This window comes from Toxorhynchites rutilus, chromosome 1 (assembly GCF_029784135.1).
Source record: "Toxorhynchites rutilus septentrionalis strain SRP chromosome 1, ASM2978413v1, whole genome shotgun sequence".
NCBI lineage: Eukaryota > Metazoa > Arthropoda > Insecta > Diptera > Culicidae > Toxorhynchites > Toxorhynchites rutilus.
In genome coordinates, this window is record NC_073744.1 from 97,759,960 (window position 1) to 97,777,717 (window position 17,758).

General features: G+C 46.2%; 1 protein-coding gene and 1 pseudogene across 1 annotated transcript; one reads left to right on the forward strand and one right to left on the reverse strand.

Moving 5' to 3' along the window:
- The first annotated feature begins 11,359 nt into the window (after positions 1-11,359).
- Positions 11,360-12,241, forward strand: LOC129761225 (H/ACA ribonucleoprotein complex subunit 2-like protein; annotated as a pseudogene).
- A 285-nt stretch (positions 12,242-12,526) lies between these two features.
- LOC129761226 (tigger transposable element-derived protein 6-like) lies at positions 12,527-13,256 on the reverse strand. The gene is made up of 2 exons (XM_055758940.1): positions 13,058-13,256; positions 12,527-12,999 (listed from the first exon to the last, which is right to left on the reverse strand). The coding sequence occupies exons 1-2, from the start codon at positions 13,086-13,088 to the stop codon at positions 12,527-12,529; spliced, it is 504 nt and encodes a 167-aa protein (XP_055614915.1). The 5' UTR covers positions 13,089-13,256.
- Between the last annotated feature and the right edge of the window lie 4,502 nt (positions 13,257-17,758).

Here is a 17,758-nt window from a genome sequence, read left to right on the forward strand (position 1 = left end):
TGTGATGTGATTCCATAATTGGCGCAGCCGTACGGAATCGGCTGAAGTGAGTGTAGGTGAAAAAGTGGCAAGCCGAGAACAACCAACTTGGCCGAAGCGATCCCGCGAATAGCAGCATCTAGGACAGCAGGACCGAAGGAATTAACTGACGTCGTCGAGGAGTAGTGGATCCCCCCGCCTTCACCACCTGGAGTACCAGCAACGTTCAGCCGAACCCACGCACACGACTTAAAACCGTGAGTATTTTATTTTTATTTTTATAACTTTATTTTCTAACAAAACATTGGCGCACTACCAGATAGACGTCAAGTTGAGTGGATAAGTTTGAGAAATTTTGATAATTTCTCACGTCCCTAACTTTGTTAGGTAGGGAAGCGAATCAACACCAATCTTGGTTTACCTCCGAGAAGCGAATCAGCACTTTTTAGTGTGCTTCTAGAAAATCGCACTACCAGATAGGCGATTCTTTTTTGTTTTTTTTTATCCCATCCGTTTATTAGGCTCATTTAGCAATTCAGCTGTCACAGAGCCGAATTTATTCGTATACATTTTTATGTTTTTAAGATAACTATTGTTGTATATTATTTAGGCTTAAGATTCCTATCCATCGATAAACATTTGTTTTTTTTTATGTATAACACAGTAGCTGTTTAGGCCTAAGAATATTCCAATTCTATCTCTATTCTATTCTTTTTTGTTATGATTATTTAAATTACAATGCTGGCTCAAAATTCCGAAAGATATGAAAAATAATCAGGAACAGTAGCAACAAGCGCTCAACGCATTGTCGCGAAGCTCAGCGGAAGGAGCACTGTGAACCCACGCGGGCCACAGCAACCAAATTTGTGAGTATTTTATTCTAGTTTTCCTTTCTTGTAGTGAATCGACACCAACACTATAGCGTACTACTAGATAGACGCATAGTTGAGTGTGCTATAAGTATGCGGAATTTGAATAATTTTCTTACGATGTTTACGGAAGCAAATCAACACTTTTAGTGTGCTTCTAGAGAGTTTTCGCACTACCAGATAGGCGATTCTTTTTGACGTAGGACTACGTCTTTCATTTCTATACCGGGGTGTAAAATCAAAGTTTCGAAAACGAAAGCGTTACGCCGGAGACCGAGATTTTGAGCGTTAATAGCTCCTAAACAACTGAACGAAATGGTATGATAAACACTTCATTCGAAAGATAAAATGTCTACGCGTTATATACTTGTTACTTTTTGATCCAAAAACTTGTTTCAATAGTCTTAAAATTGCTTTCAAAACAGGCTATTGAAATCACCAATCGGTATATAAGCGAGCGGCGCTCGGAAATCCACTCAGTTCTAATTGAACAGCGATTGGAGCATGTTGTCGCTGTTGCGGTGAAGCTCTTCGTTTATCATGAAAACGCGGATGAACGGTGTCACCAAGAGCCTGTTTGTGCGCCCTAGGCCAGAAGGGAATCCACCAGGAGGAGAGTGATGCCACAAACGGTTCCCCGGGAAGACATCGCTACACACACATACACGCGCGGAATTCTTTCCGTTTGGATGCCATTCAGCATCGAGAAAGTTCCGGAAAGATCTAATCATTTCTGGAAAATAATCTGCCAGTTCCTCTGGGAATTTAAAAATACATGCATGTGAAAGAGTTTATTTTAATGTTTTCTATCCATATAACACAGCGATCAAATACATTTGATTTTGTAATTTTTCAACCAAGTGTAATTAGCAGGAAAGCTTCTGAAGATTATCCTTCCCCATCAGTAGGATATTTCCGTATCCAATATTGTATGCGTACGCAATCGATTATTGCTCAATCGCCGAAAGTTTAGAGCTCAGAGAGTTCATTCCTCTCTAGTTTGCCTTCCAAATTGCCATCGTAAACCACACCTTCTCTCGATTCAATCACACACAAAAAGCTTACTTAAGCGATATTCTGGTGGTGAGACACATTCATTTTTCGTGAGGACATCGACAAGACAACATCGTTGCCTAACGTGCTGGAGGAGGTGGACGGCGAAGGATCGACACATACACGCGCAGAACTCTGTCCGTTAGGATGCCATTCAGCATCGAGAAAGTTCCGGAAAGATCTAATCATTGCTGGAAAATAATCTGCCAGTTCCTTTGGGAATTTTCAAAATATATTCATGTGAAAGAGTTTAATTGAATGTTTTCTATCCATGTAACACTGTGACCAAATATGTTTGAATCAAGTGCTATTAACAGGTGGTTATCGAGTTGGTATTAACCACTGGTGGGCTTCCAGTATCGAGGAAAATGTGGAAATAACTAATCGTTACTGAAAATAATCTGCCAGTTCCTCTGGGAATTTTCAAAATATATTCATGTGAAAGAGTTTAATTGAATGTTTTCTATCCATGTTACACTGTGACCAAATATGTTTCAATAAAGTGCTATTAACAGGTGGTTATCGAGTTGGCATTAACCACTGGTGGGCTTCCAGTATCGAGGAAAATGTGGAAATATCTAATCGTTACTGAAAATAATCTGCCAGTTCCTTTGGGAATTTTCAAAATATATTCATGTGAAAGAGTTTAATTGAATGTTTTCTATCCATGTAACACTGTGACCAAATATGTTTCAATCAAGTGCTATTAACAGGTGGTTATCGAGTTGGCATTAACCACTGGTGGGCTTCCAGTATCGAGGAAAATGTGGAAATATCTAATCGTTACTGAAAATAATCTGCCAGTTCCTTTGGGAATTTTCAAAATATATTCATGTGAAAGAGTTTAATTGAATGTTTTCTATCCATGTAACACTGTGACCAAATACATTTGGTTTTGTGGTTTTTCAATCAATCGCAATCAACAGGATAGCTTCTGAAGATTATTCTTCCCCATCAGTAGGATATTTCCGTATCCAATATTGGATGCATAAAACCTTGTGCCTCCAACGTAACGCTCTCGTTTTCGAAGTTCTACAAATATTCATTCATTCAGAATGAATTCAGATTCAACTTCATACAAATGATCTCTAAATCAACGATAGTCCTACGTCACCCTTGCGGTTATACCATAGATATAACCCACTTCCTGTTTTTTATTGTATTGATAGCGGCCCAATTCTATGTTTTAATAAGTTTACCGCAAAGTCATTGGAATAGCTTTGCTGTTGCACTCAAACAGACTCTCGCAACTTATTTTCTTTTCTTTTATTCAATGTTTCTTTTTTAGTCCAAATATCTCTATGTCTCGAACATCTACTCTTTCTCTGCGATCAATTGTTGCTCTTCCAATTTTGACTTTGAATTTCAACTCTCTACTCTTCATTTCCTACTATCTACTCTATACTTTGTTCTCTCTTCTCTCTACTCTCTGCTCTTTATTATAAACTTTCCACTTTCTCTCCACTCTCACTACTCTCTACTCTCTACTCTTTACTACTACTTTCTCTAATCTCTTTACTCTCTTCTTCTTCTTCTTCAATGGCACTAACGTTCCTAGAGGAACTTCGCCGTCTCAACGTAGTATTACTTGCGTCATTTTTATTAGTACTTAGTTGAGATTTCTATGCCAAATAACACGCCTTGAATGCACTCTGAGTGGCAAGCTCTAGAATACGCGTGATCACAGTGCAAGTCGGAGGAAATTTCTTTGACGAAAAATTCCCCCGACCAGAACGGGAATCGAACCCGAACCCCCGGTATGTTAGTTATGACGCTAACCACTCGGCCACGGGAGCACTATCTTTGGGACCCAACCAAAATGGAGACAACCTACAAAACCAACGAAGAACGAAGAGAGAGTATGATGGATACAGGTGACCAAGCCAACGCGTTCATTCGTAGTAAAAAGCTTCTGCGATCGCCAATACTCAAACAAGTGGAAACACCAGGCCCTAGCGGAAGTAATGGAGGAATACCTGAGACCCAGCAAAGTCGGGGGATCAATTCCCTGTTCCTGCCAAAGTCCAGCGGTAGTTTAACCCAGGAAGGAGGGCTGACTGGAGATAGCATCCTGAGCACGATCATGTTGAGGGTCAAAGAACTCGACACCTTCGTGCAGGACAAACCCAACGTGCATAAGGAGATCAAGACCAGGATGTCGGGTATAAGATCTCTCTTGGGACGAGCTTTGAAGGAGCACGATGGACTCGTCGAAAGGACGAAAACCGCCGAGAAGGCACTCGCAGAAGCGTTGCAAAGAGCTGCAGCTGGACAGGTGACGCCAAAGATTCGTCGAAACCGTTCGGAAAAAAGAAAAAAGGATTCACCAGCAGAAGAAGAAATGCTCAAAAAACGCAAGGACGATCACGACAACGATGATCAAGACGATAGTGCCGCCCAGGGCGACAGCGAAGAGCTGGGTGACAGCGATGACCAGATCAGCACCGATAGCAAGAGAAACGACTGGAGCACGGTTACGAAAAGAAACAAGAAAAAACAAAGGAACGAAGAAAAAGAGAGGGAGAGAAAAGTGAAAATAGTGGAAAAAAATAAGAAAGAGAATGAAAAGTGGTAGGGGCCAAAAGACAAGAAGCCTAATCCTCGGCGGGCGAGAGACAAAGGCGATGCACTCCTCGTCGAAGCGAAGGGCAACGTATCATACGCTGATCTCTTTAAAAAAATGCGAGAGGACCCTGGCCTCAAGAAACTGGAGGAGAGCGTGGTGAAGTCCAGGTGCACCCAGAACGGCGAAATGCTGTTCGAGCTGAAGAGAGACCCAGAAATCAGGAGCTCAGCATTCAAGGATCTTGTAGAAAGGGTTCTCGGCGATGGAGCGAACGTAAGGGCCTTATCCTCCGAGGCATCGATAGAATGCAGGAACCTCAGTCTGTTCACCACCGAGATAGACCTGCGTCAGAAGTTGGAGGAGGAAAACATCCTGGGTAAAGTTCCGATGAAAATCCGACTACGAAAGGCGTATCGCGGGACGCAGACCGCAACGATTCGTCTCTCAACGGACGCAGCGAACAAGTTGCTGAAGTTAGAGAGTATAAACGTCTGCTGGGCTGTGGGTCGTTTTAGAATCATTCCGCCTGTTCCCAAGCAACTGGAGCGATGTTTCAAGTGTTTAAACTTCGGCCACCTGGCGAAAGGCTGCTTGGGGCCAGATATATCCAAACTGTGCAGGAAATGCGGAATAGAGGGACACTTTGCCAGCGACTGCAAGGGAAAACCAAGGTGTATGCTCTGCGAAAAAGAGGACAGTAATGACCATATGACGGGAGGCTTTAATTGCCCTGTGTACAAACAGGCGAGGGCAAGCCAACAGTGATGGAGATAACCCAAATTAATCTCAACCATTGTGACATCGCACAGCAACTGTTGTGGCAGTCAACGACAGAAACAAAATGTGATGTCGCAATTATCGCGGAGCCGTATCGCGTTCCCCCCGGTAACGGCAATTGGGTGACGGATAAAGCGCGAATGGCCGCCATCCAGGTCATGGCCCGATATCCCATTCAGGAGATAGTCTCGAGATCTCGCGAAGGTTTCATGATCACAAAGATCAACGGAATTTATATCTGCAGTTGCTACGCACCTCCCAGATGGACGATGGAACAGTTCCACTATATGCTGGATGTCCTCACCGAGGAGCTCGCCGAACGAAAACCAGTCGTTATAGGAGGGGATTTCAATGCTTGGGCAGTAGAGTGGGGAAGCAGATGCACCAACGCGAGAGGGACTAGTTTACTAGAAGCTCTAGCCACGTTGGATGTTACCCTGTGCAACGAGGGCACCACTAGTACCTTCCGCCGAGAGGGTCGAGAGTCCATCATCGACTTGACTTTCTGCAGTCCGTCGTTAATGACGAAAATGAGGTGGAGGGTATGTGAAGGATACACCCACAGTGATCATCAAGCCATCCGTTATACCATTGACCAACGAAACTCCGTGGCAGTACGGATAAATAGGACATGCCCGCGCAGGTGGAAGACAAAAACTTTTGACAAGGACCTTTTCATCGAAGCACTACGCGTGGAAAGCGAATGAACGCGGATGAACTGACGGAAACGCTAGCAACAGCATGTGATATAACAATGCCAAGAAAAAGGGAACCCAGGTATAAGCGACCTCCAGCCTATTGGTGGAGTGAGGCACTTGGCGTGCTTCGGGCCAACTGCCTTAGCGCCAGAAGACGTTTCCAACGGTCAGGGAAGACACCAGAGAAGAGCGGAGAGTGGAATTCAGAGAGGCTAGATCCACTCTTAAACGGGCGATTAAGCGGAGCAAATCTAATTGCTTCAGGGAGTTATGTCGGGACGTGGACGTCAATCCATGGGGCAATGCTTACCGAATGGTGATGGCGAAGCTCAGGGGCCCAACGATACCTTCCGAAATGTGCCCCGAAAAATTAAAAATTATCGTGGAAGGGTTATTTCCGCAGCACGACCCAACGACCTGGCCACCCACGTCATATGGAGAGGATGAGGATAGCATCGAACGCAGAGATGTGACGAACGATGAGCTAGTTGCAGCTATCAAACGCCAAAAAACGAAGAAAGCGCCTGGCCCAGATGGAATCCCAAACGTAGCTTTGAAAGCGGCAGTCCTAGCATTCCCTGATATGTTCAGGACAGCCATGCAGAAGTGTCTAGACGAATGCTACTTTCCGGATCGATGGAAGGTACAACAGCTAGTACTACTGCCCAAGCCAGGAAAGACGCCGGGTGGTCCAGCATCGTATAGACCCATATGCCTGTTGGACACTCTTGGGAAACTTTTGGAGAGAATCATCCTTAATAGGCTGACGGAATGCACGGAGGGAGTTCGTGGACTGTCCGATAATCAATTCGGATTTCGGAAAGGGAGATCCACGGTAGATGCCATTCGCATAGTGGTCGAAAGAGCCAACAGAGCATCCAAACAGAAGCTCAGAGGAAATCGATACTGCGCAGTGATAACGATCGACGTTAAGAACGCGTTCAATAGTGCCAGCTGGGAGGCCATCGCGACTGCGCTCCACACGATGAAAGTCCCAGACTACCTGTGTAGAATACTGAGAAGCTACTTCGAGAACCGTGTGCTGGTGTACGAGACAAACACGGGCCAGGCGCAGATTAAAACTACGGCGGGAGTTCCGCAGGGCTCTATCCTGGGCCCATCGCTCTGGAACAGTATGTACGATGGTGTACTAAAACTGAATCTGCCCAGAGGTGTGGAGATCATTGGCTTCGCGGATGACATCGTTATTCTCGCGACGGGGGAATCTTTGGAACGGGTCGAAATGCTCGCGACCGAGTCGATAGACATGATCGGAAGGTGGATGCAAAGTGTGAAACTGCAGATAGCCCACCACAAGACGGAAATGCTGATTGTCAGCAACCGCAGGGCGGTGCAACGTGCAGAAATCACAATTGGAGAGCACTCGATAACCTCGAAGCGAGACCTAAAATACCTGGGGGTGCAGATCGACGATCGACTGAACTTCAACAGTCACGTCGACTACGCTTGTAAAAAAGCAACGAAGGCAATCAATGCACTGACACGAATCATGCCCAACAACTTTGGCCCAAGCAGCAGCAAGAGGCACCTCTTGGCTAGTGTCTCCTCATCGACACTACGTTACGGTGGTCCAGCCTGGATCGCGGCGTTAGAAACTCAGCGGAACACGAAGAGGCTGAATAGTACGTACCGGCTCATGGCGATGCGAGTCGCGAGTGCGTACAGAACCGTGTCAATAGAAGCGGTCTACGTCATAGCCAGGTTGGTCCCCATAGACATCATCTTGGCGGAGGACAGCGAGTGCTATAGGAGGAGGGGAACCAGAGGAATCCGGAAGCTAATGAGGGCGGAGTCGATGGCTAGGTGGCAGCAAGAGTGGAGTGCGGCGCAAAACGGCAGGTGGACGCACAGGCTCATACCGACACTAATGGGCTGGGTGAACAGGAAACACGGAGAAGTAAATTTCCATCTAACGCAGTTTTTGTCTGGTCATGGCTGCTTCAGGCAGTATCTGCACCGGTTCGGACACGCAAGATCGCCTCTTTGTCCGGAGTGTGGAAATGTGGAGGAAACACCGGAACACATCGTATTCGAATGTCCCAGATTCACCACAGTGCGCGAGGGGCTGCCTACCCTTCATGCTGGGAACATCGTGGAGGAAATGTGTCGTGACGAGGGCACCTGAAACGCAGTAAACAGTGCAATCGTACATATCATGTCCGAGCTACAGCGGAAGTGGAGGACCGACCAGCATACGGATAACGCCTGACCATAAGAGATGAACAATCGAGACGGCTGTAGTACCGGATAGTCCCCCCTCGAGAGCCGTCGTGACGGAGTGCGCGTCATGTTGGAGGGCACTACCTAATCGGCGCTCCGCTGGGAAGAGAAATCCTGCGAGGGTGACTGTGACGGGGCGCGCGTCAAGTTGGAGGGCGCTTCCTAATCGGTGCACGTCTCGACAGGTAACCGGATACTGCCACGGAGAAGAGCAAAAATGCCTGCCTGGCAACGCTTGATCGTGGCCTGGATGGAGAAACACTGCGAACGTTTCGAAGGAGCGAGCATCAAGGATGAAACCATGATCAAAATGGTGCATACCCCACGAGAGTAGCTGTGACGGAGTGTGCGTCATGTTGGAGGGTACTACCTAATCGGCGCTCCGCTGGGAAGAGAAATCCTGCGAGGGTCACTGTGACGGGGCGCGCGTCAAGTTGGAGGGCGCTTCCTAATCGGTTCACGTCTCGACAGGTGAGAAACCCCGCGAGGGTGACTGTGACGGGTTGCGCGTCAAGTTGGAGGGCAATTCCTAATCGGTTCACGTCTCGACGGGTAAATGGATGCCTGCGAAGAGGACATCAGCGCAGTGGAATTAATAACGAATAAAGAGAAAAAATATTCAAAATGGTGCATACCCCACGAGAGTAGCTGTGACGGAGTGCGCGTCATGTTGGAGGGTACTACCTAATCGGCGCTCCGCTGGGAAGAGAAATCCTGCGAGGGTCACTGTGACGGGGCGCGCGTCAAGTTGGAGGGCGCTTCCTAATCGGTTCACGTCTCGACAGGTGAGAAACCCCGCGATTCCACTTCTCGAATTTTCAACGTTAACTAGCGTTGTCCTTCCCTTTTTCTCAATATTTTTTCTCTTTATTCGTTATTAATTCCACTGCGCTGATGTCCTCTTCGCAGGCATCCATTTACCCGTCGATACGTGAACCGATTAGGAATTGCTTGACGCGCAACCCGTCACAGCCACCCTCGCGGGGTTTCTCACCTGTCGAGACGTGAACCGATTAGGAAGCGCCCTCCAGCTTGACGCGCGCCCCGTCACAGTGACCCTCGCAGGATTTCTCTTCCCAGCGGAGCGCCGATTAGGTAGTACCCTCCAACATGACGCGCACTCCGTCACAGCTACTCTCGTGGGGTATGCACCATTTTGATCATGGCTTCATCCTTGATGCTCGTTCCTTCGAAATGTTCGCGGTGTTCCTCCATCCAGGCCACGACCAGGCGTTGTCAGGCAGGCCTTTTGCTGTTCTCCGCGGCAGTATCCGTTTACCTGTCGAGACGTGCACCGATTAGGAAGCGCCCTCCAACTTGACGCGCGCCTCGTCACAGTCACCCTCGCAGGATTTCTCTTCCCAGCGGAGAGCCGATTAGGTGGTGCCCTCCAACACAACGCGCACCCCGTCACAGCTACTCTCGTGAGGTACCATCTCTTGCAACAGCCGTCACCGTTGTTCACCTTTCACTGTCGGACGTTGTCAGCACTTTGGTCAGCCCTCCACCTTCGCTGCAGCTCCGACATGATTTGTGTGATTGCACTGTTCACGGCGTTCCAGATCATCTCGTCGCGACACATCTCCTCCACAATATTCCCGACATGAAGTGCAGGCAGCCCCTCGCGCCTTTCGGTGATCCTGGGACAGACAAAAACGACGTGCTCCGGTGTTTCCTCCATATTTCCACACTCCGGACAGAGGGGTGAAACTGCGTGCCCGAACCGGTGTAGATATTGCCTGAAACAGCCATGTCCAGACAGAAACTGCGTCAAGTAAAAGTTAACTTCACCGTGTTTCCTGCTCAACCAGGTCGAAAGTACCGGTATCAGTCTGTAGGTCCATCTACCATTTTCTGCCGTATCCCATTCATACTGCCATTTGTCCAACGACTCCGCTCTCATCAATTTCCGGATACCTCTGCTTTCCCGTCGCTTGTAGCACTCGCTATCTTCCGCCAGAGTGATGCAGATGGGAATCATTCCGGCGATTACACACACAGCTTCTGTCGAAATGGTCCTATAAGCACTTACGACTCTCATGGCCATGAGTCGGAATGTGCTGTTCAGCTTCCTCCGATTTCGGTGGGTTTCCAGAGCCGCCAACCAGGCAGGGCCACCATACCTCAGTATCGACGAAGATACACTTGCCAAGAGACGCCTCTTGCTGCTGCTTGGGCCAAAGCTATTTGGCATGATCCTCGCCACCACGTTGATGGCCTTTGACGCCTTCCCACATGCATAGTCGACGTGCTGGTTGAAGTTCAGCCGGTCGTCGATCATGACTCCGATAGTCTCTACTAGAGAGAGTAGAGAGTAGAGAGTAGAGAGAGTACAGAGTAGAGAATAGAGAGAGTAGAGAGTAAGTAGAGTAGAGAGTAGAGAGTAGGAAGAGTAGAGAGTAGAGAGAGTAGAAAGTAGAGAGTAGAGAGAGTACAGAGTAGAGAGTAGAGATAGTAGAGAGTAGAGAGTAGAGAGAGTAGAGAGTAGAGAGAGTAGAGAGTAGAGAGAGTAGAAAGTAGAGAGTAGAGAGAGTAGAGAGAGTACAGAGTAGAGAGTAGAGATAGTAGAGATAGTAGAGAATAGAGAGAGTAGAGAGTAGAGAGTAGAGAGAGTAGAGAGTAGAGATACAGTAATTTACATTTAATGCGACATTTTTTTAATTGGACATACCTGTAATGCGACACATTTAATTGAACATGTTTACATCTAATTGGACAGAGAAAAATCCGCACTGACAGTGGTTAGTGTCGACGTCTGGTGGCAACTTTCGATTTGGGACAAAACTCGATAGTGTAATCTCTATCAGATTAGAAGGCACGAATCCAGTTTTCAAATGTTAAAATTTGAATGAAAATTTCTACATCATGTTATTTAATTACTTTAAACACGTATTTTTGACTCTTATTTAACCGTTTGTCTATACATTTCTGATATTTTGACTGAAACTTTTCATTATATATAATATAAAATTATCTTCAAACACGATTTTCGTATGAGATTTTTTCACCACCTGTAAAAAAGTGTTTTTCATTTAAATAGAATACTAATTTGATACGGATAAGTTAATTTTTATTCATAATTTTTATTTTGAAAACATGCTCATTCCGCCTGAAAATTAATTACTATCTTTGACGTTCCCGAAATCGTGACACGAAGCTCAGTGCCGTCATCGCAAATATCAACAAACACAGCACAAACGAAAAACAGAATGTGAAAAACAAGTTAGAACCAGAAAAGAAAAACATCAAAATGGACTCAGATAACATTTTGATAAATCGTGGTGAGAGTGTTCTACAAGTGGCTGACGAAACGGGCTTTCCACCGTCGAGAATTTACGTAATCGAGAAGCAAGAAATAGCATTGAGGCATTGCAAGGCGTTGGCCAACAAAACTATCCACTGATTTCGAGATAGTAATGGGAAATATAAAGGTAAAGAAACCAGATGCCGAAATCGACACAACTATCGTTAAGGAAGGATACGATGTGAAACTTAAAAATACGAATGCAATCCCATGGCGCCGAAGGAATTAACCAAGAACATTCATAAACTTATCAAAAAAGGTTTAGATGGATATTTTAATGCTATTTCCGCGTGTTCTTATCTATATTAATTCATTGCAGCCTCAAAACACAAATCTTATTTATGTTATGGATTAAGGGATGTTCAAGTGCGTCCGCGGAATAATGAAACAGGGTAAGCAATGTGTATATTGTGTGTTGAAATGGGTGTTGCAATTTACAAAAAAAGTCTAATAAAGTCATATATCTAATCGGAAGTCTCTAATTCGCATCTCAATTTTTACAGGATTGTTATTTTCGCTGCAGAAAAGTGGAAATCATGTGTCGCTTGCCAACTGTTTGTGAGAAACGCAATATCCCATATTGCTATACGCCGAGTCGGAAAGACTCGGGAGCAGCAATGGGTGTAAACGAGGCACAGTTACAATGCTAATCCGAGAGCAGCCCTATTATCAAGAACAGTTCGATAAACTAAAAGTGAAAAATCAATGCCGTCAACACGAATATACCATTGTGCGAGTTTTTACAACACGATAAATTTTTAAGAGTGTTTCAACCATTTTTCCAATCAAGACATCTTATGGTGTTACAATCAATTATTTTGTATTTTTGTTATCATGCCATATACCTAATTACAATTCACTATTGTTATTCGCCAAGAAGGCGAATAATTTCATTTTCATATTCGTTTTTCCATTTTTCAACTTCCACTAATTTATGGTCATCACCAACAGCAATAAGAACATTTTTAAGTACATCCATGATGCTGATAGCCTTCTTATAATCATTGCGTTTTTCGGATTGACTGCTCCAAGAGTACATTTAACCCGAAGTACTAAGATCACCCTCAGCTCTTTCGTTAGCATCGCAATCTTGCTCTTCATGGTCGGCCTCGAAAAAGTCACCACCAGAGGCAATATACTGGGTCAATTGCTCGTCGGTATATATTTGCGCTACATCTATGTTGTCTGAGTTGCTTAGCCATTCTTGAACTTCTTCTTCGGTCAGTACGTAGTTTGGATCAACGAGTTGCACTACTTTAGAAAGCAACACGCGGGGGTCACTTGTTGGTGATGAAATTGTGAAATCGTTGAACGAGTTATAGTTTTGATCTTGACTGACACTTAAGAGATTGCGCCAACAGTTAGCAATCGTTTCTGGAGTTATAGTGGCCCACGCATCAGTCGCTAGTTGAATAGCGTCATAAAGGCTAAATGATTTGATAACTTCTGTGACTGGACAATCGCTGTCAGTTTCCAACAGAACACGGCGCAGAAAATTCGATTTGTAGATAACTAAAAAATAAAAATAATATTCACTATCTTGGACTCGAAAATGTAATGACATTGTTACCCTTAAAAGCATTGATGATGCCTTGATCCATAGGCTGCAGAATGCTTGTCACATTTGGAGGAAGATCACCTGAATTTCTGCGTCATCCACTTGAAACTTATCTTTACTGCAATGTGCGGTGCAATTATCTAAAATTAGAAGCGCTTTAGCCGGTCTATTCTGTGCAGCTGCCTTCCGTTTGATTTCAGGAACGAAGACGGAGTAGAACCAATCAGTAAACGTCGCACTAGTTTGCCACGCTTTCTTATTTGAAAAATAGTGTATCCCATCAGGCACGCCTTGCGTTTTAAAGCATCTAGGATTTGCTGCGCGGCCAAGCACTTGTAATGGTAATTTGTGGCTACCACTTGCATTGCTGCAAGGTGTAATTATCAGTCGCTCCTTCAAAGACTTGCGTCCGGGTGCAGTTTTTTCGCTAAAACTAACCAATGACTTTGAAGGCAAGGCCTTTACAACTAATGCCGTCTCATCAGCGTTATAAATATCATCAGCACTATAGTTGTTTGAAGTTATAATCTCCGTCAATTTATTCTTAAACGGTAGAACAGCTCGAATGAATGTTGGCCGATAGTACATCTTCTAAATGTTCATCTAAATATTCTGCTTGCATGTATTCTTCACCAATGTCTACGAAAGTTGAGTCCATTTGCTGTTTTTCTTTTCTAGTTCTAACTTGTTTTTCACATTCTGTTTTTCGTTTGTGCTGTGTTTGTTGATATTCGCGTTGACGGCACTGAGCTTCGTTTCACGATTTTGGGAGCGTCAAAGATAGTAATTAATTTTCAGGCGGAATGGACACGTTTTCAACATTAAAATAATGAATAAAAATTAACTTATCCGTATCGAATTTGTATTCTTTTGAGATGAAATACACTTTTTTTTACAGGTGGTGAAAAAATCTCGAACGAAAATTGTGTTTGAAGACAATTTCATATTATATATAATGAAAAGTTTCAGTCAAAATATCAGAAATGTATAGACAAACGGTTAAATAAGAGTCAAAAATACGTGTTTAAAGTAATTAAATAACATGATGTAGAAATTTTCATTCAAATTTTAACATTTGAAAACTGGATTCGTGCCTTCTAATCTGATAGAGATTACACTATCTAGTTCACACCGCGAAGAATGAAGCCATGATCAAAATGGTGTATACCCCACGAGAGTAGCTGTGACAGAGTGCGCGTCATGTAGGAGGGCACTACCTAATCGGCACTCCGCTGGGAAGAGAAATCCTGCGAGGGTGATTGTGACGGGGCGCGCGTCAAGTTGGAGGGCGCTTCCTAATCGGTGCACGTCTCGACAGGTGAGAAATCCCGCGAGGGTGACTGTGACGGGTTGCGCGTCAAGTTAGAGGGCAATTCCTAATCGGTACACGTCTCGACGGGTAAATGGATGCCTGCGAAGAGGACATAAGCGCAGTGGAATGAAAAGCGAATAGAGAGAAAAAAATGTTGAGAAAAAGGGAAGGACAACGTTAGTCAGCGTTGAAAACTCGAAGAGTGCATGAGCACAGCCGCCCCCTGAAGTAGTCGCCTAGATGTGGTCCCAGGGGGAATAAGGCAACGAGTAGAGGGCTTGGTTTTTGTGGGTGCGATCCCCACTCGACGTCTGGGTTAACCCTTCCCAGATAAGGCTGGTAGAGCGTTCCTTAATTATTATTATTATTATTAAAAAAAATTATTATTATGATTATTATTAAAAAAAAAAATTAATTAGGTTCTCAAATGGGGATCAACATAGGGTAGGAGCCTGCCTGTTGGTCTCAAATGTTCCTATCTCACGCCTCCACGAAGATCATATGACGACATTTTTAGATCGGGCGTGAACTGGAAACACACACCTGGTCTTGGCTCCGAGAACGGGTGTCGAAAGTGGCTAAGTGAGGGGGTGCGAGCGAGTCAGAGCGCTATATCTCTCCCGGGGAAGGCCTCCCGGGTCATGGAGGCCTTGCCAACCCGCTGTCTCCCGGGCACAGGAGATACACCCAATAAAATGGAGCTACGATCACGAAGAGTTATAAGAATGCGATCACCCGAGGAGGGTCCCCGAACTGGAGCTGGTCCTGGAACGGGCGTAAGAGCGAGCGGCCAGCGGCTGGAGGGCGATGTGCAAGAGCGGGCCACCAGCCGGGTTCAACCCGAAGAGCTACCGCCACACGGAAACAGCAGCCATCGACATCACCCAAGAAACGCTGCGCCTACGAGACGTGTTGCGACTGCCAGACGACAGTCGTCCACACTTGTGGGTACCACTAGGCGCCGGATCATGTGGACACACGAAATGAATGAATTCGTGATCCGCGCCTATTACATCTGCACTGCTTTGGAGACGGACATGAGCGGTCGCCCTCGAATACTAACAATGTTCGAGGAAGCGTATCCAGAGTTCGTCGGGAGGCTTGATCAGAACGCGATGAACGCGAGGCGTAGAGCGATAGTACGCAACAACATGCTCTCCCAAACGCAAATCGACGAGATCAAGCAGCAGGTGCAGAGAGAAATAAGCTCCAGGAACACCAGAGCAAGCGATGTGTCGAGACGAAGTTCAGTACGGCTGAGCAATTCATTCGCGAGTGGGGCACGCGAATCAGCACCAGTGGAGGCCACAGTACTACAACCCCCTGAGCCGGAAGACCCACAGCCAGATCAACAACTACTACGCGATCTGGTCTTCCACTACGACGAGGCGATCTCACAGTTCCGCGACACAGACCCATTGTCGCGCCCCAGGATCCCGAAGTTGCAGCATTCCCGCAGGCTGACAAGTGCAGTAAAGCTCTTGAACGAGCACGTTCTTCCGCTGCACTTGGTTGATGCTGAGAACATGGAGGAGCTGCAACTGAAAGTTTACTGTGCTGCTGTGGCGACCGCCAAAAGTTTAGGATACCGTATTAGGCCAAGAGGCGGACTGCTCCAACATCTCCGTGAAAGGCGTGAGCCTCCATGGCGAAGGAGATTGGAGCAACGGATCCTAAACAAGCGCGCCGCAATTGGAAGACTGATGGCGTACAAAAGAGGCAGCAGATCGGCGAAATTATGTCGCCAAGTTGCTGTGATCGTGCGGCCTACTGAACTTCGCCAGCTGGGAGCTCACCAGCTGACGGAAAAACTCGACACACTGGTACAGCAATTGAGCGTCCTAACTAAACGGCTGAAACGTTACTCTGACTCTGCAAAGCGCCAGGAACAAAATCGGATGTTCAGAGATAACGAAAAAGCGTTCTACGACCACATTAGCGACGAGAAGCCCGACTACCGCGAAGGTTTGCCAGATATTAGCGATGTGACGAACTTCTGGGCTGGTATTTGGGAGACCCCAGTACAACATCGCGACGGGCAAATGTGGTTAAGACGGGAGGAGGAGAGTTGTGGTGAAATTGGAGAGATGCCAGCTATCATCGTCGAAGAGAACGATGTCCGCGAAGCCTCGCGGTACCTGAGGAACTGGGCAGCACCGGGCCCCGATGGTGTTCAGAACTTCTGGCACAAGAAGCTGACCGTCGCACATCAAAAGATAGCTGAGTGCTTCAACAAGGTGCTACGTGACCCACACAACCTCCCTGAATTCGCCACCCGTGGCGTCACCTTCCTCCTCCCGAAAGACAGCAACACATTGAACCCATCAAAGTACAGGCCGATAACGTGCCTATCGAGTCTGTACAAGATATTAAGCAGCATCATAACCGCCAAAGTTTCTGCCCACTGCGAACAACACCATATCATCGCAGAAGAGCAGAAAGGATGCAGAAAAAATACGCATGGCTGCAAAGACCAGGCCATCATCGACGCAGCCATAGTCGGCCAGGCGGTTTATAACCAGCGGAACCTAAGCATGGCCTATATCGATTACAGGAAGGCTTATGACTCCATACCTCACTCGTTTCTCGTCCGGGTATTGGAGCTCTACAAAATTGATCCCGTCGTCGTTAGGTTCCTGCAGCATGCGATGAGGCAGTGGAGCACGTCTCTGCACCTTAGTGATGGGGAAAATGTGTTGCAGTCTAGAACGCTGCAGATAAAGATGGGGATATTCCAAGGCGACTCTTTCAGCCCGCTTTGGTTTTGTCTGGCACTGAACCCCCTCAGTAGGACGCTCAATAGAAACGATCATGGCTATAAAATAAGGTATGGCGACGGCGCCCACGAAGAAGTGACCCATACCTTTTACATGGACGATCTCAAGGTCTACGCTGATTCACGTCAGCGTCTAGGTGTAGCTATCCGGGTTGTCGAAGAAATAAGCAGGGACATCTGTATGGAGTTCGGCCTCGACAAGTGTCGCTGTGTCCACCTGCTGAAAGGACAACTTACCGAATCCGGAGGCTACGAGGTCTATGACGGCGAGTTTATAAGAGACATGGTTCGTGGCGAATCCTATAAATATCTTGGATTCCGACAGCTCACCGGGATTCGCCACTCCGACATCAAGACGGAGCTGCGAGACAAGTTCTTGAGTCGAGTGAACTGTGTCCTGAGGACTTTCCTCAACGCGGGGAACAAGGTACGCGCGATAAACACATTCGCGGTTCCCCTGCTGACCTTCAGTTTTGGTGTAGTCAAATGGAGCAAAACTGACCTAGAGGACCTTGAGAGGAGGATGAGGAAAGCATTCAAAGAGGCCGGAATGCACCATCCTCAATCGGCACTGGAGAGAGTTTCACTACCACGCAAAGAAGGGGGACTTGGAATAGTCGACATA

What these genes read in the sequence shown, in the direction of transcription:
- LOC129761226 (XM_055758940.1), bottom strand. Translation starts at nt 13,088, where the DNA reads ATGGATCAAGGCATCATCAATGCTTTTAAGG. An exon ending in CATCATCAATGCTTTTAAGG is followed by an intron (nt 13,000 to 13,057) that starts GTAACAATGTCA and finishes TTTATTTTTTAG; the next exon opens with TTATCTACAAATCGAATTTT.